Below are 26,464 nucleotides of genomic sequence, written 5' to 3'. Positions count from 1 at the left end.
TGGGGTTCAAAGGAGGGTCTTGAAGAGCTATTTGCACACCAATATCCATAAGTAGCACTATCTATGCTAGCCAAGTGATGGAAGCAACTTAAATGTGTCTGTCGACAAATGAATAAGTACAATGTGGTGGTATAAGCATACAGTGAAATACTACTCCTTAGAACTATTGTTATTCCTTGAAAAAAGATCCTGCCACATGCTACAACATGGATGAACCTTGAAGACAATATGCTAAGGGAAAAAAGCTAGTTGCAAAAAGGCAAATACTGCATAATTCTACCTATATGAGGTATCTAAAGTAGTCAAATTCATAAAAACTGAAAGTAGAATGATAGTTATCAGGGGCTGGAATGATAGGAGGGGCAAATGAGAAGTGGTTGTTTAATAGGTACAGAGTTTCAGTTTTGCAAGATGAACAAGTTTTGGAGATCTGCTGTACAGCAAAGTGAATATACTTAACACCACTGAACTGGACCCTTAAAAATGGTTAAGATGGCAAATTTTATGTTATGTGTTTTATCACAATTAGACATTTTTAAATTTTTAAAGCTTCTTAACTTCAGCATGCATTAGAGGTGTCTATAAATCAAGGGCCAGCAAACTCTTTTCTGTAAAAGGGGCAGAAGCTAAATATTTTTATCTGTGCAGACCACAGTCTCTGTTGTAACTACTCATACCCCTATGGTATCATGCAAGCAGCCATAGATAATATATAAATGAATGGGCATGGTCATGTTACAATAAAATCTTCACTTACCAAAACAGGTGGGTGGCCCATGGGCCATAGGTTTCTGACCCTTGCAAAAGTATTCTCTAAATAAAAATATAATTATACTCATTTTGTAAAAATTTAAGTCTCCTCTGCCCAAGATTTATCTTGTGAGTGAAATATTCTTTTCCAGAGTCTAAGATTAAAGCAACAGTGACAAGACCAAGCCGACTCAACAAGACCAATACTTACCCAGAGTTAAGAGGAAAACACTTCACTGACAAAGGACATGTTAGCTCTGTACCAGTGTCTACACTTCTCTACAGATGAACTTAACTTAGAGAATGAATATGAGAAATATTACAGCTGGAAGAGAGCTTGGCAGTCATCTAGTACCTATTTCTCCTTTAGTGATTGAGAAAATTGCCATAGACTTACCAGGACCTAGCCAAGCTGTCCCAGCTGGTGTAGGCAGGGCTGGAGACAGAGGGTAGAGCCATCTGAACTCTGAGGTCATGCTCCTTTGTCTCTATTTCCAATCAAGAGCCACAGCCGGCCAGACACCAGGTTTGTAAGTTATGTTTCATGCCTGCTATTCCAAATGGTCTTGGCTTAACCCTGAAACTAATTTTTGTCATTTGCCAAGTTCAGGGGGGAAATTAATAAAGACACATAGAGCCCCAAAGGCCTCACCTCATGAAATTTAAAAATGAAAGCAAGGGTGTAATTATTTGTTCCCTTCCCAGTGGTACCATATGGAAATGGCATGTTTTTCCTATGGCACTCAGGTAGTATAAAGAAACCACCACCAAAGGGTAAGGTTTAGCAACTCGATTTGGTCTTCTTGGGGGCCACAAAAAACAGGGGCCCTAGTTAAACAACCAAAACAAACAACAAACACACACCAAAAACCAACAAAAGAAAATGGAGAGTTATGAAACAGGTTAAAGAGTGTGTTAGCTTTACAAAAGGAACTTTCACCTCATCAAAGAGCTCAAGTCAGTGCATAGGATTGTAGCACTGGAAGACACAGAATTGATAATGGGCCAAACACCCTTCCCTTTTATGTATGAATTAAAGCAAGTCCTGGAGTCAAGGCACTGCTTAAGCAGGCACAGTGGTGTTGGTCTATTGTGTGGACCCAAACCTGAAATTCTCCATGCTCACTCAACACAACTCATTGGGGGGTCTCAGCCCTGCCCTTAGCACTGAAATGAAGCAGAATACTCTTGTAAGCCAGAAAGCTGGAGGGCCCAGGCAAAAAGGAAAGGCTTTTTATCTCAGAATGAGGAGATGGCTGAGTGGTGATACTCCTGCATCTCTTGGCGTCTCCAGCTCCCGTGGGACCTGCCCTCAATTGCTAAAAGAGCCTGACCTCTGACAAAGACCAATGATTTCAGCAGTAATTAATGATACTGTCAAATTAATTAACCCAAGTCTTTGTCCACAGGAAAAAAAAAAAACTCTCTAATGTCAATACTGCTGTTTACTAGTCCTTGACCAAGCTCTATAGATCCAAACCTTCAGTCAGGACACAGGAACACCATGGGCTGATGACCCCAGCGAGGTCCCACCTATTAAGCCATTTGTTAAGAAACCTTCTCACAGTAACATATCCTTTGATAATGGGACGTTAGTAAATTAACAGCTCTCCAAAATCTAACACGATTTTAAAAAGACACAAGCCCAAGAATGCCGGTGTGTATCATTCATATTTCCTACAATATGTTTTAGATACCCTTTTGAATTATGGTGATGAAACCCTAAACAAATGCTGTAGGATTTCATTAAGCCATTTAATAAATGGCCCTCATTAAAACGCTGGTTCCCTTGTCCTTGTCTATAAGGACTCTGACTCATAACAAATGCCCACGTATACATTTCCATATTATCTCTTTAGAGGATTCAGAACTATTTTCTTACACCTAACACGGCTTTTATTCCATTTAGAATAATTACCCTCCATCCCATTTCTGACTTTCAAGAAAAACAAGACATTTAATTGACCACAGGAGGACTCTCTCAAGGGCATCAGGCTGCAAAAGCTCTTCTGTGAGCTCACAACTTAAGCTGATGTAATCTGCTACAAGAAGCTGACTTCTATTTTTAAATCATACCCTTTTACTCTGCCTTCAAAGGGCACATATATCACACGCTGTAACTGCTCATAAAATACTTTGTGGTGTAGTCTCCCGTCCATTTCCCTCCTGGGGTGAATCACACTGTCAGAAGGGGCTTCCTACTGCTCACAGTCATCCAGCCCTGCACATTTAAATTCATCCACCATTTCCTATTATTTGGTCTTTAGGAGAATAACTACATATGGCCACACTCTCCAGGTGTCTTGTTTATCACGGTAATTTTGACAAGGAACAGATGACTAGCAGGGTCCTTCTTGAGGGCTGGGATCAAGCTCTTCCACTTCTTTGTATTTCCATCCCAAATATAGGCACTTAATAAATGCTTATTAGTGTTGCTGCTGAGAGATCTGTCATCAGGCCTATGTGCTTCAAAGGTTGCCAGAATGAAAACAGATTATTTGCTTTGTTTAATTTTAAGTTTTTCATTCATCGTTTTGGTCATGCTCATGGTGTGTTATTTAAAAGTTTCTTAGCACTTTGAAAATACTATGAGAAAAGCTTTGGTTGGAAGGGAAAGTACACTTGATCTTGCTATTTATTTATTTATACTTATTCTGCACATTTCTAAGAAGACAGAAGACTCTGTAATTAAAGTGCTGCCTCTGTGGAGTGTAGGAGAGGGCAGAACATATATTTCCCTGGTCTACGTGCATCTTGGTTCTGTGGCACCCCATGTCTCACCTAGATTTGTACAAGAGCCTCCCAAGCAGCTCTCCCAGCCTCAAGGCTTGGGTCCTTCCAACCCCTTCTCTATATTTTCTGGGTGAGCTAGTGAGAACACAGAGGTGGTTATGCTTCTTTGGGAAGCCTCTCCTATGTGTTCCCATGATACCATGTGCTACCACAGACAATGGTTCATCATACTGCATCAAGTTTACTTGCTTGATCCCCAAGTGACAACATGTGACAGGAGGGCAGTGATCACGTCTACTTATTCACTACTATACCTTTCTGCATCTGGCCTACCATGCAGTGGGGCTTCCATATCATTTGCTGGATGAAAGAATAAATGAATGAATGCATACTAAAGATTGCAACTCAGGGGATCACATCTGTGAGGATGAATTAGAATTCTGTCTCCTCAGAAAGTGTGAATGCAAAGAACTGAATTTATTGAAAAATACCACTTTTCGTTCAGGATTCATCAGTTGAAATATGAAGGTGACAGCTGGCTCTGCAGAGACTGAAATTCTCCTTCCCACAGTGGCACCTAAGAAGCCACCCACAGCCAGACCCCTCTCCCAGAGGATATAGAAAAGTGTTTCAGTAGCATGTTTCTGAGAGATAAATGGAGACTGTTTAAAATGGAATCCTGCTGGGACAAAACACTAAAGCTTGCTCACAGTTAAATTTCATGTTATAAACTTCAAGCAAACAGCACATTCCACAATTTAAATCCATTCCAAAGAAAGCGGCAAGCCACAAAATAATAATGTTACTTCTTACCTACAAAACCATCTGTCAATTCCAGGTGTGGGTGGTGGGAATCCCTATCGATCTGAGAAACAGAGTCTGGAACTTCAAGCTCAATGGCTGGAATGTGACCATCTGATACGAGTGCTAACTTGGGGGCCAGGTGCTGGCCAGTGAAAAGACAAATCTGGTCCCTGTCCTCATGGGCGGTCCTGCCTAATCAAATATCCACTTGAATACAGGCTTCTTTAAAAAAAAAAATTCTTTCCCTAAACTCAAAGTACACCATGTTCAGCTATTAAATTAAATCCAGGGCACATGGGATTGTAGAGTAAGGCATTGCTTCAGCTACTTCTGCATGGCAAAAAAATTTTTTAAACCATATTTTCCAAAATCAACAGATTGATGACACTAAAGAGTGGGTAGTGTTTCAACATTCAACCCAAATGACGAAGAGCTTGGTTTTTATTTCATCCTAACACAGCTAGTAACCACCTTCCAAAACAAAACCAAATAAACACAATTCCACGTGAAATTCTGCCTTCCAGAGTAAGTGTATGTTTATTTTTATTACACGGCACAAAAAAAGGCATTCAATAAATGTTTGTTGGATAAACAAATCACAGACAGGTATTACTATGAAAATAACTGTCAATTTTAGATACGTTCTTCAACTTTTTTTTTCCTCTTAAGGAAAAAATTTATGCCTATTTTCTAAGATTCTGACTTTCATTTCCTTGTCTGACCTTGGACTTGTTACTTAACCTAGGTATCACTTTCTTCATCTATAAAATTAAATTTGTATCTTGATTATTGTGAGGCTTAAAGGAAATAGTAAATATAAAATGACTGGCACTATTGCCTCCAAGTACGGTCTTGTTTGTTTGTTTGTTGTTTGAACTTCTCTACTCCATCCTCCTCCAACCCCCGAATAAAGTGTCAAAGACAAACCAAATTACTGGCCTGATTAGAAAGTCAGGAAATTTCTCATGTAGGCTGGGCCTTGATTTTCTCATTTATAGAATGAGTGAGTTTTACTAGTTCATGTCTTTTCAGTTCAGATTTTCCATGAATTCAGAAATCTGTCTTGCCAAGAATTTAGATGCTGCTACTACCTTAAGGTTATCTATAATCAGAAAATAAACTCCGATTCCCTTCATAAAGAGGGATTCCAAATTGCAAATGAAAATAAAATTTGGCTTTTAAAAGAATTTGTATCAATCTAATACTAAGCCAAGAATTGGTGACCCTATTCTTAAGCAACAGAAGGTCCCTCCTTTCCCCCATCACACAGACACACAGACACACACACAGACACACACACACACACACACACACACACATACACAACCTCCTACGCTCTAGCAGGGTTTCCCATTTACAACTCCACATGATGTACCTAAAAAGAAACCTTGGGATTTTAAGCAACATCACTAATTACAAATGGATCATTTGAAATGAGTAAGATAATTGACACAATATTATGTCAAACCTAACATTTGCTTGATTTTTTTTTCTTTCACATCCTGAAATACATCCAAATCAACCAAACAAAGAACTACCAAGACTGTACACAACAAAAAGTCATTGCATATTCATAAATACTCAGTATATGACTGCCACCTAGTGGTAGGATCTGTCTTCGTATGGCCAAATCTCCAAACAGCTAAATTGACGCAAGAGAATTAAAAAAACAAGGGAATATTGTTCTTCTGCTACTCACCAGTTATTTCAGGGAAATTTAAGAGCATACCCACCTCCTTAGCAATCTATTTTCCTCAGACAAATTTCTGAAGTGGTCTATTGCAGATGCCACATTAGTTAATCCCACAACCAAACCCCACTGCTTCTCAACCACTTCACAAAACAAAGGAACATTATTATTCTATTAATTTTAATACTCATTAGCAAGTAAAAAAGATTCCTCCAATAGCCTGTCCTCACTTCCTACTTTCATTTGATCTAATCTTGATTTTTAGTTATGCATGAGAAAGCATTTTGAAGTGACAACCTTACAAAAAGTGTACATTATATGAAAATCCGACTTCAATTAGAACTAGTTACTAAATCCCAGCAATTTTCAGCTGTCTCTTCTATCTTACCCTTAGAGAATTATATATCACATTAATTGGTATTCTGTCACATAAAAAGACACTGGTGATGATTAATTGCATCCTTGGTGCTTTTGAGTTATGTCTTCTTCACTAGAGTGATTCAAATCACACCTCATTACCTTTCAGCAGGTACCCCTCTTGGTAACCTTCATAAAATATCCTACCTTCCTGAACTTCTCCATTTGCTTGTAGAGGTCTGGATCAAGCTCCTGTGACACATCCTTCATCCATAATAATGCCCCTCTGTATTCAGTCCGGCACTGCTCCATGCGATTCACCGTCAGCCAAGTGTCTGAGATGGCCCGGTGCCGAAAAGTCTCCACTTCTTGGTGAAATCGACACAATGGATTTCGCAAGGCCAACCTAGACAAGAGGATAAAGCCATAATCTTGAAACTAAGCAGGCCATCAGTTTGCATCCTTGACAGTTTACCAATCTTAAACTCATGAGCCTAGAACAGTGCCTAGAATATAGACAATGCTGCAGAAATATTTGATGGATTATAATTGAAACGTATGAACTGATGAGTTCACCAGAAATGATTACCCATGTACTCATTCCTTAGATAACTGTTACTTGAATGTACCATTGGGAAGGGTTTCCAACAGTACTGTTGGGGGTGGTTTCATGCCTGGGCAAAGATTACCTGTCTGGAGTTGGAACCAATCCTGCGTTCATGGAGAAGGGTCAAGGCATAACCATTTCCCATTTCTATTCTTGGCATTCCCTGCTTCTGCTCCTCTGAAGCCTGGCTCTTTGAGAAGGGGTGGACTTGTATTTGACTAGGGTCTCCCTGGCTAGGTCATTGTTGGATTACTCTCCAAATGCTAGGAGTTCTGCTCCCACAGTCACAGAGAATAAAGCATGAACAGAAGAATTTTTAAATGGTCTAGGAAGGGAGAGAAGCACTGTGGATCTACTGTGTTAGGTACATTCAGATAGGTTATAGGATTGAGCCTTATAAAGAAACAAAACTTAAGGATTCTACCATAAATGAATGTATACCATACAATGAAGTGGATAGAAAATAATTATTAGTTGTAACACATCATCATTTATTAAGTAAAAAAAAATGTTTGAGGCATATCAAACTTTGGATGCAATATTTTACAGGGGAGGGAAATACTGCTTCTCCCATCTTCCTACCCAAGATGAGTAACATTACATGAATTACACTCTTAAGATACAGTTGTCTGCATGAACTTGCAGGGCACAGGTTCAAAACATAAAAATAAGATGAAGAATTACATCTCAAATGAAATGCAAACTTATTTAGCAGAAGGGAACAGTGGTGTTAGTGAGCTGAAGTCAGCGCTTGGCATCTCCACCAGCTTCTGCAGTGCCTCACATGTGTACAGCACAGGAAGATTACAGATGGGCCAATAAACTGTTTAAGAAAAAAACCCTTTATTATTTTCTCCAGTTTTCCTCTTTTCTGTAAAGCATTGTTTTTAAATAGTCAGCTCTTCTCTAAAAGTAGTTTGCTCATATCATCCTACCAAAGTGTTGCAGGTGGTTTTCAAAGACATATTATGGTGCCATAAAGTAAGCTTGTCCTTTATCACCATTGGATTAAATTTAATACCCATCTTTCATCAAATTGAATGCACAGTTGTAGCAATGACTATCAAATAAGTCAGTAAAACAAATGCTGGTGTGAAGGTTTATAAAACTGGAGACTTCTATTTAAAGAGAGAAAGAGTCCTCAGCTGTCCGCCTAAGAATCCTGTTCATTTCTGGACTCCTTCTTCTCTTCCCTTGGACCTTGCCAATTTCCCTAAACTGGCTGAAAAAGAGTCTTATGAATAAAATATTCTCAATTTCTTTGACTGTTGTAAAGTTAGACAGAAACCTTTGAAGAGGTAATGACATGATGATAGATGTTAAGATCTTAAAGGAAAGAAAAAAGCATACAAAATCACTTCCATTTTTTTCTGTAACTTGCTTCGCACAAGATTAGAAAGGTGAAAACCTGTTCATTTGTGGTACCAAGGACTGAGTTTAGACCAAGGAAAAACTCAATAACCAGAAATACCAAGCTTTAGTGGAAGACTGGCACACATTTTCATTGATGAAAACCTACACAAGGGGAATAATTAATAAAATGCCTAAATAAAGGTCTACTCCAAAGACATTTATCATTTAGCAGGAAAATGTGGAAGTGACCCAAGTAATAAACAGAAGGGCTCGGGTTAAGCGTATTGTGGAATGCCCTGGAACACTATGCTATAGTTGTTTTTTTTTTTTTTTTTAATGTTTGTTTATTTTTGGGACAGAGAGAGACAGAGCATGAACGGGGGAGGGGCAGAGAGAGAGGGAGACACAGAATCGGAAACAGGCTCCAGGCTCTGAGCCATCAGCCCAGAGCCCGACGCGGGGCTCGAACTCACGGACCGCGAGATAGTGACCTGGCTGAAGTCGGACGCTTAACCGACTGCGCCACCCAGGCGCCCCTATAGTTGTTTTTTAAAATGTATACATGGAGAACAAAAGGTGTTATGGCTATTTGATCACAAAATCAATTTGCTAAGTGATCAGCAAGCAGTACTCCAAAAAAACTGTCTGGTGGGATGCTGTTTCTATTAAAAATATATCCCAGCATATTTCAAATTACATCCATTCGAGATCTGAAAATTCAACTTTGTCAGAGTTTTATGTCATCATGGTAGGTACAGTCCTACCATATTTAGGAGGACTGGTGTGGATGTCATGTGCCCGGTCAGCAGCTGAGTGCTGTGAAACCAGGGCCACCTTGCAGGAGGTCACCTTCCAAATTTTAAAGTTGTCCAAGCTGCATTAAATTATGGATATAGTGCAGTTTGCTAGTTTATAGTGGTGATACTTTTAAGTACTCTTTGCATTGTTTCTGTTGATTTCTTTTACTGTTTTTGTTTATATCGAAAGGTTAGATTATATAAACTTAAGGTACCACATGTGTGTTCTGGGAGATAATTTGGTACACAACTCTGAAACGGTGTAACTGGATAGCCATGTTATAAAGTAATTATGTGATCAGTAATGGCAACTCTTACAGTGATTGTGTCCAGGGATTTGGCTTTGTTTCCCATAAGCTGATGTACAACTTGGCATACAGGTATGTATAATAATTTTTCCCACTGAAATTAGTGATAAGTATATGTTTAACACATGAGAATTTACTCTTTGAAAGATTTATTGAGAACCAATTATCTTGGTAAGGCTGGGGAAAGTATATATGCATAGAAAATACCTATCAAAGCATTACATGTGGGTCATCTGCATTAGGAAATTTTTAATTGCTTTTTAATTTTCTCCTTTGGACTTGACTCTTTTAAATTTTTGCAGTAGTATTTTTACAAGGAAAACGATTATAAATAAGATTGATTAAAAGATACAACTGAAAATTATAAGCAAACACTTTTCTTGGAAAACAAGTGCAGAACTATTGGACATAGCTTCATTCAACTATGAAAGTTGGCACTGCCCACAAAGTCAGGGTCCAGATGTTATTAGGGAGAACCAACGTGCCCAGGAGTAGGACCACGGGAAAGTGACACAGTTGGTCTCTTCCTTCCACCCCACCTTTTCCAGGTTTTCATTGAAACTTGTGTAACAGGCTGATGGCCTGCTCTTGACCCACAGGGACTGAAAGAAGAAGAAATTAAGAGAAGAAACTTTTGGACAATTGGAGGAAGCAAAATGTTTGTAACCTGAAAATTTTTGGAAACTACCTACATGTCTTATGTAGGTATAATCTTGCCTAATATTAGTGACATGTTTAGGCTAATTAGTGACTGGAGGAAGAGGAATGGAGAAGGAGTGTCACTTTCCTCAGGCACTAAATGCAACTGCATGCAGGGGCTCCTGCTTATTCTACACCAACCATAAAATGAGTCATGAGAGTGTTAAAAAAATGTCACTTCTCTTCCACAATTTCCTCTCTACCAGAGCTTCTCAAACTTAAATGTGCATCAAAATCAACTGGGAAGATCTTGTTAAAATGCAGATTTGGGTTCAGCAGTTGTGAGATGGGGCCTAAATTCTGCATTTCTAACAAGCTTCTAGGGGATACTGCTGATGTTGCTGGTCCAGGGTCTGAGCAGAATGGGTCTGAGAATCATGACCACCACGTCTCCAAAGTTAATTGGCCTACAGAGAGCAGACAGGGAACACTTCCACCTGGTCTCATTAGGCTCCTGCTTTAATCAGAGGCTGGAAGGGGATCAGCCTGACTGCTATGGGCAATGCTGAAGGTCAAACATAAGCCTAGGCAGCACTCAGAGTGATTGCCAAATGAAACGCTCCCTACAGACCAGAAGAAATATGAAAAAAACGAAAACTTAAAAATTAATAGGGAGTAAAAAAAATCATACAGGTTATCTTAATCAGAGAGTTAAATACAGACTAATAACTGAGAACAGAGTAGCTCCTCAGTCTCAGGGGAGAGACTTCTAAAGAACAGGAGAGTCCCCTCCATGGCTGGGTAGACGCCAGATTCTCTGCTGAGCCCCCAATGGAGCCCCAGTGAAGGCCACACACCTTTGCTGGGAAGAAAAGCAGAGGGCCTTTCCCGTTGCTTGCATCATCTTTCCTGCTCTGGTTTTGTCTTGGAAGCCTTGGGATCGGAGAAATTTTCCCAGTTCGTTTTCTTCTTGAGACAAGACTGATGAAGAAAAGACCAAAAGGAGCCATGAACAATGAGCATTTTTATTACAGAGAGGAGAGACCCACCACAAGTTCCTCTCTCTTTTAGAGGGAAAGACGGGATGAAATTAAATCCACGTGGCAAGCTACAAGGTAAGCCCTCCCCCCACCACCATTTAACTTTCATGCTGTCCCTCCACTTGAAAAAGGAGAGATCAAATTCACTTGAGTACATCTGTCAGTGGGTTTGGTGCCCTGTAATCAGAACCAGAAAATGACCTCTGCACTGAAAAGCGAGCCGATAATGTGCCGCTTCGAGCTGAAATAAAGAAAGTTGGGTTTGTCAAGTATGACTGTGGGAATCTTTTGTGGCTGCCTATAATATAGGGCCGGTTTCCTCTGCTTATTCTCTCTCACTGGCTTTTTGATCTCTGCTTTCTGAGGTACATTCTACTTGATTGCAAAGCAATTCCATACCTTATTCATGACATGAGTTTTTGGTTGGAAGTGGGAGTGGGGATCAAGGGTGGGCAGGTAATCGGGTTGAAGTCTCAGTGGGGTTTTTAAATGCAGAGCTGGAACCATGAATTGGTCATGTCTAATCCTGGCCTTATTTTTAAAGACAACCTCAGATGACACTGCTGGTGAGATAGTTATTGGTACAGCTTTCTGCAGATTCATTTGACAGTAAACATAACATGTCACAGAATTCTATGTATCTTTTGACATTGCACTTCTACTGTTAGCACTTTCCAAGGATTTAGTGAAATGGGCACAAAGCTGCAGACAGAAAAGTAATCAAAACATCAATATTTATAGCAGCAAAACACTTTCTTTCTCTACCCTGGGGACTGATTTATAAACTAGTGTGTATCCAAACAATGGAATAGTGGGCTGTTACACAGCCACTGGTCCCAAATCCACATTTACCAACAGCTGAGCAAAGAATGACACTGAGCTTCCTAAATGTTTTCTTTTCAAAATATAGCCCTTCTAGGGACTGACTTTGACCACTACTCTGATTTCACATTTACTTATTTATGCATTTACACATCATGTGTCTCTAAAAATGTTTTTTGAATGCTACTAGGATTCTTGTCCATTTTCATAAACAATCCAGAATTCCTTCAGAATGCACCCCATTCCTGACACAACCACTCCAATGAGAGCATTAGCCAGGAAACACAAATCCAAAGGTGAAGGTTACACTTGTTACTGCTTCCTTATTAATCTGTGACTGTAGTTCACATGAAACTTTCCAGAGGAAGACGTTTCTGGAATCCATTCTTCCTGAGAAATAAATGACTATCCTCCTTCCTCTCTGCCCCTCAAGAATCACATTGAGTCAAAGTCTGCTCAAAGACTACTTCCCTATGAAGTAGTTGATCCCTGTTTCTCTGTGACAGCAGCGCCCTCTTGGCTTCTGGTATTAGGTTGTTGGGGTCGGGCGTATGTCTTCTATATCTTGACACTCTAACCTTCTCAGGACAGGGACCTCATCCAACTATGCACTCCCCAGGGTGAGCATAACGTCTTATACAGGGTACTATTAAGTGCTCATAAAATTAAATTAACTATAATTTTTGCCTTATTATCCTCATATACTTTATTTCACTTTATTTTTCCTCACCACTTCCTATCCCACTTTGTTTCATTTTAAATGCTTAGCAATGATTCTATGTAGCTTAAAAAAAAAACCCTATAATTATAAGAAGTTTTGTTGTTTTATATTACCTTCTATTCCTTCTCTCTACTTACTGATACGGGACTGGATTCCACAACGAATATGTCCCTACGGAGAGCAACTTCACATTTTTGTTCATAATAGCACGAGGCTACTGTCATCCTTTTTTTTTTTTTTTTTTGCCTTGAAGTCTCAAGTCACATATAAATGAACATATTTAGCTTAAGGCTAGGAAGAAACCATTCATGGCACCTACACAATTACACAGTTGGTGAAATGTACTGAATAAACCTCAGCAGGTTGAAGCATTTGAAAAATTACTTTTTGTTATTTTATGCACTTGAGGACTAAATCTAGGGTGCGAAATGGTTTCAAGAGCTGGACTCTAATTAATTGGCAGTGTTGTTCAGAGGGAGGCAGAAAACGTTTGAGCCTCATCAGACTCCAGCTTGGATTACTTAGTGATGACTATTATTTTCCAAGAAGGGATGCCCATTTCTTAATTTTGATTTTAAAATTCAAATACTGAAATTAATTTAGGGAGCTTTAAAATTCAGGTGCAACACAGGTATCAGATAACTCGCCAGTTTCCACTTACAAGGTTTAACTTAACCAGGACTTAAGAATTCAGACACACACAAAAAAACCCTATTAATATTTAATTGCTGATTAGATTTTCAGATGTTTCCTAAAAAGGGAACTAAAACCAATTAGATTGGCAGCATTAATTCACTCAGCACAGATTTATGGATGATCTAATACATACTAGGCACTGTTCTTGCCACTGGGAATAGAGAGACAGACAAGACACACAAGGTCCCTGCTCTTATGGAGCTTTTGTTCATGTGGCAGGAGACAAAAAATAAAAAAAAATACGTACTCACAAATAAAAAACCCAAAAAGAAAAATACCAGACAGAGCAGTAAGAAGAGGGGAGTTAGAGAAGCTGCTTTGGGCTAGGTGATCAGGAAAAGCCTCTCTGAGCAGGTGACCACTAAGCTGGGCTCTGAATGGCAAGAAGGGGGCCACTTTTTTTTTTTTTTTTTTTAATCCAAGTTAGTTAACATACAGTGTAATTATGGTTTCAGGAGTAGAATTTAATGATTCATCACCTACATATTATACCCAGTGCTCATCCCAACAAGTGCCCTCCTTAGTACCCATTACCCATTTAGCCCATCCCCCCACCCAAGAAGGAGCCACTCTTAAGATAATTAGGGCAGAAACATTCCAGACATAGGAAATAGTGAGAGTAAAAGGCCTCAGGTAGCATGGTGGCTAAGGGCAAAAGTGGCTGGAGAGGTGAGCTGGGCCAGATCATGTAGGAATTCATAGACTATGGTATGGAAGTCTGGATCTTGATTCAATGTACATTTTTAAAGCTTTTTATTTTGCAAGAATTTTAGGCTTAGACTGTAAATAGAAGAGAGTTCCTGTATACCCTTTTCAGCTTCTCCTAACATTAGTATCTTACATAATCATGGTACAATTTTCAAAACTAGGAAATTAACATTGGTAGAGTACTATCAACTAAACCACAACTTTATTTGAATTTTACTAGTTTTCCCATGAATGTCCTTTTTCTTCTAGGATCTAATCCAGGATCCGACCTTGAACTGAGTTATCGAGATTCCATCTCCTTCAATCTGTGACAGTTCCTCAGCCTTTCTTGTCTTTCATGACCTTCATGCCCTTTAAGAGTACTGGTTAGATATTTTGTAGAATGTCTCTCAACGTGGATTTGTCTTATTTCTCACAATTAGACTGGGGTTACAGATTTGGGGGAAGGAAACCACACAGGTGGAGTGGCTTTCTTAGTGCATGATACCAGGGCTACATGATACTAACAACACATTGTCACTACTGGTATCAATCTGGATCACTTGATTCAGGTGGTGTCTACTGGGTTTCTCCACTGTAAAATTATGATTTCTTTCTTTTGTAATTATTAAAAATCTTGGAAGGAAATACATGACACTGTGAAAATACCCAGTTTCTCCTCAAACTTTCGCCCATTAATTGTGCCACCTTTCAGTGAACCTTGCCTGCCACAATTCTTACTGTGGTATTTGCCTAATGATGATTTTGTGGTTCCCTCATTCCTTCTGTATTTATTAACTGAAATTATTTTATACGGAAGAGCTGTTTCTTCTCCCCTGTTTGTCTATTTCCACACTGATTTAATGGATATTTACTTTACTTTACTTTATTGGTTATAATCCAGAACTACTGTTATTTATTTTGCTATTCAAATTGTCCCAGCTTAGACCATTGGGAGCTCTTTGACTGTGGTATAGACAATGGGCTGGAGAGGGCAAGGAGATCATTTAGGAAGCTGAAGCAAATCAAGTAGGACAGTGATAGACGGTGGTGGCATGAACTAAGATAGTGAGAGGATGGAGACTAAGATGGAGAGAGGAAGGAGAGTGAATGCTATTCAGGCAACAAAATGAACCAGCATTTAAGACTAACTGGATGTGGGATAGAGAAACGGTGGGGGATGTATGTCCTGTGTCTTGATTTACTCAGAACTCAAGACTATGAAGCTATAGCCCAGAAGTCTTAACTTAGTAAACAGTAACATAGAAAATTTATCAAATTCTGCCTCTAAGTCCTAGGATTTTGTACTTTCCCCCAAAGAGTCTTAATTAAAGACTAATGAAGGAAAATTATCAATTGTTACTTTGTGATTATTGGAAAGAGGTCTAGCAGCAGTCAGAAACAGAAAAGCTTCCCATGTTCTAGTCTCAGAAATATAGAAATTATACTATTAAATCATCTACGAATGGACATTTTAAAACATATTAACACATAACTTGATATTTAGCATTTCAGAGATAACTCTGAGTAATAACTTTAAGGCAGAATCCTATTTCCCAATAATCCAATATCCAACATAAAAAATGCTCATGAAGAAGCGCTATTGTCAAAATATAGTCAAGGAATTACCGATATGTGCTTTCTCTCTCCATTTTAAGAGGAACAAACCTGGATATAAGAGAGCCAGGGCAATCAAATAAAAACAACACCAATTTTTTTTAAAACCCAAACATAAAACTGAGAAAACTTTTTTATAATTAGGAAAATAAATGATATGTACTTACCCATGGGAGACCCAATATAAAGTTCTTGTTCTAGTTATTTGCATTGAATGATATACAACCTATGTAAAGAATTTCTGATAAAATTATTAGAGACCCTCCTTCCCACCAATTAAAGACCAAAGACAGCACTCCTCAATAGTAATTTCCTTGTCTTACTTCCTAAACATATGAAATGATGTATTAAGGCAAAATATCCTATTTCTCACTGTTTATCTGATCAATATGTATACTTAGGGCATACTTACAACATATTCTCTTTTGATAGAGTACAATTGCTTTAGACAAGTCCAAACAGGTTCTCTGAATCGAGTGAAACAGCTATAATAAAAACACAAACAAAATGTTAAAAAAAAAACAAACCAGACAGCAGTGAAATAAAAATTATTATACTGAACATAACTATAGTGTTTGATTTGCTCACTAAACATAAGATTGCAAGCCTAAGTATGCTTGGTGTTATGTGGTAAACTATGCAGGAACTGTGACCAGAGTCTTTAAAAATATGTTCATATTATTCTATATTTATTGGAATCCATCATCTTTGTGATCTTAATTAAGATCTCTAGAACAATAATTTCCTCCAGACTACTGAAATAATAGCTGAAAAACAGAAATCCTAAACGAAGGCACCAATTAGAGGACTCGGTAAACCAGAGACCCAATATTCATTCATAAGTTAATTTATTTATTCTCCCACTTGATGTCTTTTTTTCAAATGTGGATCCCTCAATTAAGCATCATATTTAAAACACAACATTAGCTTATTTTGTGATCCTAATGTATTTTATGGCATGCTTAAACAACTCTATAAAAAGCCAACAAAAATCAACCAGCTGAATATTTAATTTAGAAGACATCTGGTAAAACGGAGTTTAGCTAGTAGCCCTGATCATTCATTTTCCCAATGATTTCATAAGATATACAGATAATTTGAAATCTAATGTAATGCCAAGGCCGTATCAGAGGAAGGTAATGGAAAAGCAGGTGGGTGATACTGAGAAGAATCTAACTAGATTTTAACCAACAGTGGTCCTGGTCTTTGCTTCAGAAACCCAAACAAGCTCAAGAGAAAATCAAACAGATACTTCACACTGTCTCTACCCTCTGTTTACCAACTCAGAGACCAGGGCTGGTATCAGTCGGAAAACCTAGCAAATATTCTGTCTCTGAAGAGCCACCTAAATGAGCCAGAGCAAAACTTTTCCCCCTCTCTTTGATCTTATTGGCCATGGTGATGTAATAGTTATGTGTTGGTATTATGAAGTACTTCACTGTTTGAGTTAAAACAGAGGATGTGTGTCATAATAAACATGACCAATTATCTAATAAAAAGAGATGCATGCATATATACTTAAAAGATTAAAAACCATTCCTGAAATGCTTAACATGATAAAACCTGGTCATGAAGAATATAAATTTTGCTATATCTTATTTCATTACACTGTATCCTCTATTTAGAAAAGAGCGAGGGGGAAAAGAAAAACCTTTACCATAAAAGAAAACAGAATCAGCAGTCTGAATCTCTTCCTTAACAAATGCTTGATATCAGGATTCTGGGTCACAAACCACCAACACATAGTAATTCCTGAATATAGGACCAAGAAGTTCAAAAAGTATGTTCTGATGTCACTGTTCATTTTTTTTTTAAAAAACTGAGGTGTAAATTAAATGCAACTGGGGCACCTGGATGGCTCAGTCAGTTGAGTGTTTGACTCGATTTTGGCTCAGGTCACGGACCTCACGGTTCATGAGATGGGGCCCCACGTCAGGCTCTGTGCTGACAGAATGGAGCCTGCTTGGGGTTCTCTTTCTCCCTGTCTCTCTGCCCCTCCCCCAGTCATGCCCTCGCTTGCTCACTTCTTCCAAAATAAATAAACTTAAAAAAAAACAAGTGCAATAAAATGCGCACCTCTGGAATGTCCAGTTCTGCAGGCCTACACTCTTCTCACCACATCCAAACTAAGAAACCAAAGACCATCTACTATGTTGTGGCACTCACTAAAAGACCTGCCATCACAGGTTACTTTTGTCTGTTCTTAAGAGCTGTTTTTGAGACAATATTTCAGGGCGCCTGGGTGGCGCAGTCGGTTAAGCGTCCGACTTCAGCCAGGTCACGATCTCGCGGTCTGTGAGTTCGAGCCCCGCATCGGGCTCTGGGCTGATGGCTCAGAGCCTGGAGCCTGTTTCCGATTCTGTGTCTCCCCCTCTCTCTCTCTGCCCCTCCCCTGTTCATGCTCTGTCTCTCTCTGTCCCAAAAATAAACAAACATTGAAAAAAAAATATATTTCATTAACAACTAATTCTTGACACATATTTAAACTTAGTGCAACATTTCTATGTATATTAACTTCCCAACAGATTATAGTAGAATCTGACCATTATTATAACTTGGCAATAAACTTTTCTTATGCTGGCAGAATAAAAGTTCTTGTTTCATAAACTAGTGTTCTGTGGATAACTTAGGGTAAGAACACATCAAAATGGTTTCCACATCATTTACATATGTTTTATTGATGGAATCCATGCTCTCTACAAACATCAATACTAGTTTGAACATTTTTGCAACAAACACCTCTATTGTGTAACATTATTAGTCTCAGCTAAGTACTGTGGATGTTATGTGCCTCGGACAGCAGCTATTTTGATTTAAGTACAGTTGGTTCAGCAAAAATACTGCCAGGGGCGAATAAGCATAAAAATAAAATTACCATATTGTGTTTAATGAACTAATAATTACATATTGAATTCCTTTTTGAATAATACTTGTATTTACTGGGTTGTTAAAAAGAAAAATAATAAAGGTACAAGACGTGAAAAGCATATGCAATTTATAATCATTTCAATTATATGCAGAATACTAAAATCAGAACAGATGCCTCCTGGTTCTACTTTTCTCCGCTATTAGCAATCTCCATTAGAACATTCCTATCAAACCTAGCTTCAATTTGAACAATTCCAGAGACAGGGGAAAGGGCTGGGAACTGATATTTATTGCATTAACACGCACACTGATTCAGTTAGTATTTACTGCATGTGTATAGTGTGTCTGGCTGAGGATACTATGGTGAATAAGGCTGACATGGAATTTGATCTGTTAGTGGAAGTAAGGCAGACAAATGCATAAACATTTGGGATATTTTCATGAAAGATACATACTATGAACAGGGGCCCTGGGTCTGGTTCTCCCCTCAGAGGCACAGAATGAATTATCCTTCTCCCACATGACAGACCTTTCTATACAATCAAGAACTAATATAGGTCCCCTTAAGCCTCTCTGTTCCAGTATAACCTTTTGAAATCCTGGGCTTTTTACTCTGGTCCTGTTAAATGTGCAGTTCATTAACTTTAGCTTATATGCTTGTTTGTTTGTTTGTTTGTTTGTTGAGAGAGGGGGTGGGGGAGAGGGGCAAAGGGAAAGGAGGAGAGAGGGAGAGCGAGGATCTCAAGCAGAGCTTAAGCTCCCACTGTGTGTGGAGCCCAAAGCGGGGGTCGATCCCATGACCCTGGGATCATGACCCGAGCAGAAATCAAGAGTTGGATGTTCAACGAATTGAGACCCCAGGCACTCCCTAGCTTTGATGTTAAATTTAGAGATCATTTTGAATTCTTATCAGGTCGTGTACTGTTCCTCACAGAAGTGATAAGTATGCTTTTTAAATTTTAATCTAAACTATTGGCAGAATGTCTAGCAAGACAGGGAGTTAGTGGGCCTTCTACTAGTTATATTAGTATTTGGGAATCAACCAGATAGGAATTCAACTTACTGTATTTTTAACTAATCTAACTAAATATCTGCTTAGTTAATTCATTCAAGAATTTTATTAGACTCTACTAGGATCTTGTGCTATCATCTTTTCCCTTTTTTAGAACGTAAGTATTTGCCTGACCCTAGTGTAATACCATGTGCAGTGGGTTTCTGATTCCATTAACTTTTTTCAACAAGCATTTATTGAGAATTTACCACTTGCCATGCAATCCAGCCACAAACTTGAAAAACAAATTAACTGAAGCATACTAGCGGTTACACAAGAATTTGTAGGTTTTTAAAAAAGATGCTGGGGGCGCCTGGGTGGCTCAGTCGGTTAAGCGGCCGACTTCAGCTCAGGTCATGATCTCGCAGTCCGTGAGTTCGAGCCCCGCATCAGGCTCTGTGCTGACAGCTCAGAGCCTGGAGCCTGTTTCGGATTCTGTGTCTCCCTTTCTCTCTGACCCTCCCCCGTTCATGCTCTGTCTCTGTCTCAAAAATAAAATAAACGTTAAAAAAAAAAATTAAAAAAAAAATATGCTGGGATTAGGGTACCTGGGTGGCTCAGTTGGGTGAGCACCCGATTCTTGATTTTAGCTCAGGTCACGATTCCAGGGTCGTGGGATCGAGTCTACGTTGGGCTCCGTGCTGAGTGTGGAGCCTACAGCCTACTTAAGATTCTTTCTCTTTCTCTCAAATAAAAAACTATATATATATTCTGGAATTGAATTTACCTCATCCTAGATTTTCCTCAAGAACTAGTTTGCAATATGTTTTCAGATACAAAGCTCACCTAGGCTTGCCCAGGTGACCAGCTCACCTCTAGCTTGGCATCCAGGTCTGCATCAGAGGCAACAACATGCTCATCTTCTTTCTTCCCTGTGGCTTTAATAAAGGCTTGCTTCGTTTCCCAATACTTCTGCTGCATCTTATTTACTACAGACTTATCTTGAGTATATCGATCCTGTAAGTCCCAGGGATAACTGCTAAAAAAAACATTTAAAGAGGTATCTTATTCACGACTTTCACAAATATTAAGCTATTTTAGTGTGAACAAATCTATCTAACCATTATATAATAACATTAACAAACATACAGATACTTTCTTATGTGGTTATTACACCAAAAAAGTCAACCAACTCTTACTGTGAGACCTTAAAAGTTAGTGAGGAAATCAAGGGGCTTTTGCAGGAAATTGAGAAGCTAAACCTTGAAGAGTTTAGCTACCAGCAGGTTGGACATACCCCTTTTCCAAGTGGAGAAAGTAAGGCCAAACTAGGCAGGGTGCCTGGTTCAAGCAGCCCAGGGAGTTATAGAGATAAGGCCAGACACCAATGTTCTCTCCACTCTAGCATTAGAGCCGACAGTGAAGTGATGGCAGAAAAGTAGAGATAAGGGGTTGAAAAATAGCACATTTAAAATGTGTCCTAGAGGTACCTAAAACAGTCAAACTCATAGAATCAGAAAGGAAAACAGTGGTTACCAAGAGGCTGGATGGGGTGAGAAGGAAATAGGAAACCATTACTGAAGGGGTGCAAGGTTTCAATTATGCAAGATGAGTAAATTCTAGATGTCTTGCTGTACAACACTGTACCTATACTTAACTGTATTGTACACTTAAAAAGTTGTTAAAAGGGCACATCTCATGTTAAGTAGTCTTACCACAGTGAAATGAAGTTAAAAAAAACAAAAAACAATTAAAAAAATCTTTACCGATTTCTGATACTAAAACTTTAAATTTTTTTAAATGTTTACTTATCTTTGAGAAAGACAGAGAGAGAAAGAGAGAGAGAGAGAGAGAGAGAGAGAGCAGAGAAGGGGCAGAGAGAGTGAGAGAGACACAGAATCTGAAGCAGGCTCTGAGCTGTGAGCACAAAGCCCAACGTGGGGCTCAAACTCATTAGCCGTGAGATCATGACCTCAGCCGAAGTGGGATGCTTAACTGACTGAGCCAACCAGGTGCCCCTGATATTAAAACTTTAAATTCGTAAACATAAATGTTTAAAATACAGATAGGAAAAAAAAAAACATTCTTTCAGGAAGGACACAGTATATGTAAAAAAGAAATTAGAAAAAGAATTGAGATGAAATCAAATTCTGTAAAAGACCAGAGCACCTCAAATATTGACAGAAATGTTGCCATAGTGTTCTATATCTCCCCATGTTGTCTACACCCTCCTCCTGTCTAGAGTTCCTAGTGCACAGGTCCACACAGGATCCCTTGTTTCTCCTCTCTGCAGACATGTACCTTTTTCCACTGCATGCTATCACTACTCCAAAAGTGCCAGACCTGAGTCCTAAAGCATAAGTTGCTTTACATTACTACATAAAAATACCTATACCTTGAAACTTGGTGATTTCTACTCTCCTTCCAGATGGCATTTACAATTTTCCACACACAAATTTATTCTTAAAAAGTCAAAAGGGGTTTCAGTTAACTTCTTTACAAAGGTTATCATTAGAGGAGTGGGATTTGGGGGACCTTCATGGTTTCTGCCTTATTTAAAAGTTTCTTTTTAGATGTATAGACTTGTTGAACCACTATGCTCTACACCTGAAACTAATTAACACTGTATGTCAACTATACTTGAATTAAAAATTGTTTTACTATGAGCTCACATCAGAGAAAACAAGTGGAAAAGTATATAACTTTTATGTAAAAGAGAAAATCTATTTCTATAAATATGTGCTTTAAATTTTTTTTTTCAACGTTTATTTATTTTTGGGACAGAGAGAGACAGAGCATGAACGGGGGAGGGGCAGAGAGAGAGGGAGACACAGAATCGGAAACAGGCTCCAGGCTCCGAGCCATCAGCCCAGAGCCTGATGCGGGGCTCGAACTCCCGGACCGCGAGATCGTGACCTGGCTGAAGTCGGACGCTTAACCGACTGCGCCACCCAGGCGCCCCAAATATGTGCTTTAAAAGATTGGAAGGGGGTACCGGGTGGCTCAGTCAGTTAAGCATCTGACTTTGGTTCAGGTAATGATCTCACAGTCTGTGACTTCGAGCCCCGCGTCAGGCTCTGTGCTGACAGCTTAGAGCCTGGAGCCTGCTTCAGATTCGGTGTCTCCCTCTCTCTCTGCTCCTCCCTGGCTTGCACTCTGTCTCTTTCTCTCTCTCAAAACTAAACATTAAAAAAAAAAAAAAAATTAAAAGACTGGAAGGATATACCCTCCAAAACTATTTTGGGGAAACAATTTTTAGGAGTGGGGAATAGGGTGGACTTCTTTGTATTGTACCTTTTATTTACTTACTTATGTACTTATTTATTTATTGTGAAAGGTCATGGATTAAAAAAAATTTCCATTCTGAAAAAAAGACAAAGACAAAGGGACTTCAGAGATCTAATGAACACCCCTCACCTCTGTCATTTAACAAATGAGGTATCTTAGCTTTCAAAAGCTTACGAATTCTGCCCAAAGTCACACAGGATTAAAATCCAGGCCAGGGCTCATTTCAATGTTTTCTGGAGCCACTGCATTTCAGCAGCAAGCAATGCGGTGGCAGAGTTAGAGGGAAAAAGACTTTGGGGAAGTGCCCACTTCTTAGGGCTCTCCTGTCTCTCTTAGGTGCATGACTACCTACTTCCCTAGTCTGCTGCCAGGGTATGACAGCCAGTATGAGGGTCACAGGATGGAGCCACCCCTTTGTCTTAACGAAGCAAGATGGAACAATTAAGAAAACAGTCTGACAACTCTTGGTTACAAAGCTGGCAAATGGTGATACTCAGGGAAACTAAATCCCTTAGCCATTTATTAATTATCCTTTAAAACTTGTTACATTTTAAGACATGCAAAAATTCTTTTAAGGTTTGACATTTGATACTACAGAGGCCTTGGGCCTGATTACTTCTTTACTGAGACAGGAAGGATTAAAAAGTATATTCCTAAAAAATAATAATAAAATTAAAAAATTAAAAGTATAGTTATAATTAATTGTACATTTGAAACATGAAAATACACATCACAATTTTTCATGCTACAAATTCAAGAGATAAAACATGACAAAGATCTACCTGCCTGGTCGGTCATGAGTTCAGAATGGTTCAGAAACACTGCTTGTAGCAGATCTGGAATTTCTAAGACGTTTAATATGCTGCTAAGATGTGTTATAGGCATGTAAATGACAGTGCTAACATTGCCATGATTACCACATTTGACTCAGCATCATCATCTTCTAACCATATTTACCTCCTAAGTGTTCATGAAGGTTGAAGTCATGACTATAAATTAATGAGTCTGGGTTTGTGTTCACTCATTATTTTATAGCTGCCCTATATCAAGTTTCCTGATAACACTAATAACCTATAAATAAAATAGTGCTAAAAAAAGTATCAACTTATTACATTTGAAAAACTGGTAGTAAGAAAAGCCATTAGGTTCTCAAAAGAAAAGTTATATGTAAATTAATTTCTTAAGAGAATATACATTACATAAGAACTTATAATATTTTTAGTTATTTGGTTTCCATATTTATTTAGAAAAGATATTTAAACTTGACTAAACTCCATATTGGATAACGGCTAACATTATTTACTGCTAATGTGACTCTTGATTTTTCTTTTTCTTTTTCTTTTTATACAGATTCCTTTCTATCTACCTATTTACTTATATTTTTTTTAGTTTTTGTTCTTTGAGAGAGAGTGAGCAGGGGAGAAGGGCAGAGGGAGAGAGAGAGAATCTTAAGTAGGCTCCATGCTCAGCGTGGAGCCTGAGTTAGGGCTTGATCCCACAACTGTGGAATCCTGACCTGAGCCAAAATCAAGAGTCAGATGCTCAACCAACTGAGCCACCCAGGCGCCCCTAAATCATGATTTTTTTTTTGCAACACAGATTTACTGAGCATATACAATGTGCTTTCTTCTTTCATTAGTCTCTCCCAATTCAGAAAAGACAACAAAATTACTTACCATTTGTGTCCTGACATGTTTTCTTCTTCTTCTTTTTTCTACTGTTGATGATTTGGGGAGAAGGGGCAGGGAAAAAGCATGAGAGGATAAGTTATATTATAACCTGAAATAAAACAAATGTTTAACAGTTAACACTATAATTATATGTTAATCTGACACACATAAAATTTTTCAATCCTAAACCATTTATAATTGTACTTTAGGGGCCAAACACTATTACTCAGTAACACTGTACACTGGTGTTGAGAATAGTTTAATGCTGGAAGAAATATCCCAGATGAAGTATAAGCAGCAAAAAGGCAGATTGCATGAGAAAAGCAGGTTGCAAACGACTATATAAAATATGAGACCACAAAATACAAAATAACTGAAGTATACAAATATTATATAGTAAAGGTACAAAAAATGGCTAATGATAAACACTAAATTCCAGATGGCATTTAGTACTGCAGAAGTGGGTGGGGGATATTATTCAAGAGGGGTACATAGGAGCTTCAACTGTACTCATAGTGTTCTCTTTGTTAAGACTGATGGTGAATAGATTGCATCTATGTGTCTCTTTATAGGTTAGAAATATTTCATAAATGTGCTCACTTTGGCAGCATATACACCAAAATTGGGACAATAAAGAGAAGATTAGCACGAGAAACCCCAAACCAGGAAACCCCACCCACCCACCCATCTACCCAAGAGAATTGGAAGGCAGAAAATACAAAGGATCATGTGTTAACTGTAGAGTTTGGTGGGGAGAGTTGTGAGGGTCCAGACTCCCTGGTGCTTCTTAATCTGTTCTGGGTCACAGGAAAGAAGAAAAGTAGGTCCTTGGTGCTTAAGACTTGATCTTGTGGTTGGCCTTTGGCTATGCTGCTGCCTGACTCTGTCCCCTCCCAGGGACTGACCCTTAGCCTAAGTAGCCCTTGGTATGTGGGCTCTGGCATAGGGTCCTGAACTTGCCAGGGTTCCCCATCACAGGGAAGATGAAGGAAATTGGGGAATTAATCACAACCCCTCCAGTGTATGAGGGTATTGGCCTAGCCACAGGTAATTCTTTGCCTGATCTCTCTCCCATGCCCTGGGAAATAGCTCTCAATTTTTTATTTTTAATTTTCATTTGAAATAGAGTCCTTAGGTAGCCAGGAAAGAAAACAAAATATTTCATAATCAATGTTTCCAAAAAATGAGCCAACACATTGAAAACAAAACAACAACAACAACAACAACACACACACACACACACACACACACACACACACACACACACACACACAAACCCACAAAAGGCTAACATTAGATACCAAGAAAGGGTAGAAAGGAGGAAAATGTGACTATTTTAGTTCTTACTGTCCTAACATTGTATTTTCATCTCATTAGTAAATATGGAAGTAACTCTAGTTTTTGTCCCCTACTTTCTTTGCCCTACTCAGGAAAATGGCCATCCTCAGGGGCAGAGCAAACCAACCCAACCCAACCACATTTGCCTACCAGTTTCTGGAAAGACTGGAGAGATTGTTACCTAAAGGAATGGCCTCTGTCCAGACACAGAATGCTGGCTGCCAGAGTGAATGCTCAGCACAGAAGTGCTTCTGGCTACTCCACAAAATCAACCCACCTATTCTCCCTCTGCATCAGAAAGGGTCCTGGCAATCAATGCCCCTCAATGATTAATTTTTTTTAATGTTTTAGGGAAACTAAAATGAAAGTGTTAAAATTCCAGGCTTCAGGTGTAGGGACAGGAGAGAGGAAGGAAGACGTTTTGCTGGAGTGTCTGGATGTCTCTGAAATGACAGCATCCAATAATCAGCATGTCTTTTCCTCCTGGAGGGCATCCAAGTTTTTGGACAAGATGCTTTGGGAATGACATTCATGATGAGTAAGCTTTGCCCTCTACTCAGTAAATCATGGAAAGGCCACTCATTTCTAGTCTTAACACCCACACAGCTTCCCTGCAAGTATGCATTTACTTTATTTAGCTTTAAGCTTCCAACAAAATTTCTCATGAAAAGGTACTGTTCGAGGAAAC

The 26,464-nt window shown here is 38.8% G+C and overlaps 1 protein-coding gene across 16 annotated transcripts in view; it reads right to left on the bottom strand.

The window, feature by feature from the left end:
• The window catches only part of ICA1 (islet cell autoantigen 1), a 152,213-nt gene that overhangs the window by 106,076 nt on the left and 19,673 nt on the right, over positions 1–26,464 (bottom strand). For 7 of the 16 annotated variants that reach the window (XM_040472559.1, XM_040472562.1, XM_040472572.1 and 4 more), the window contains exons 2-6: positions 24,445–24,482; positions 20,354–20,519; positions 16,034–16,106; positions 10,896–11,019; positions 6,542–6,740 (exon numbers count right to left, since the gene is read on the bottom strand). In XM_040472559.1, the coding sequence (XP_040328493.1) occupies positions 6,542–6,740; positions 10,896–11,019; positions 16,034–16,106; positions 20,354–20,519; positions 24,445–24,482 (600 nt within the window). Of the gene's footprint in view, positions 1–6,541; positions 6,741–10,895; positions 11,020–16,033; positions 16,107–20,353; positions 20,520–24,444; positions 24,548–26,464 lie in introns of all 16 variants that reach the window. The other 9 variants (XM_040472564.1, XM_040472565.1, XM_040472563.1 and 6 more) reach the window with 5 other exon arrangements.

The sequence above is a fragment of the Herpailurus yagouaroundi genome, unplaced genomic scaffold (assembly GCF_014898765.1).
Source record: "Herpailurus yagouaroundi ecotype Mexico unplaced genomic scaffold, PumYag 100, whole genome shotgun sequence".
In the NCBI taxonomy this organism is placed as follows: Eukaryota; Metazoa; Chordata; class Mammalia; order Carnivora; family Felidae; genus Herpailurus; species Herpailurus yagouaroundi.
The sequence above is the reverse complement of the archived record's forward strand: the minus strand, read 5'-3'. Positions and strand labels throughout refer to the sequence as shown.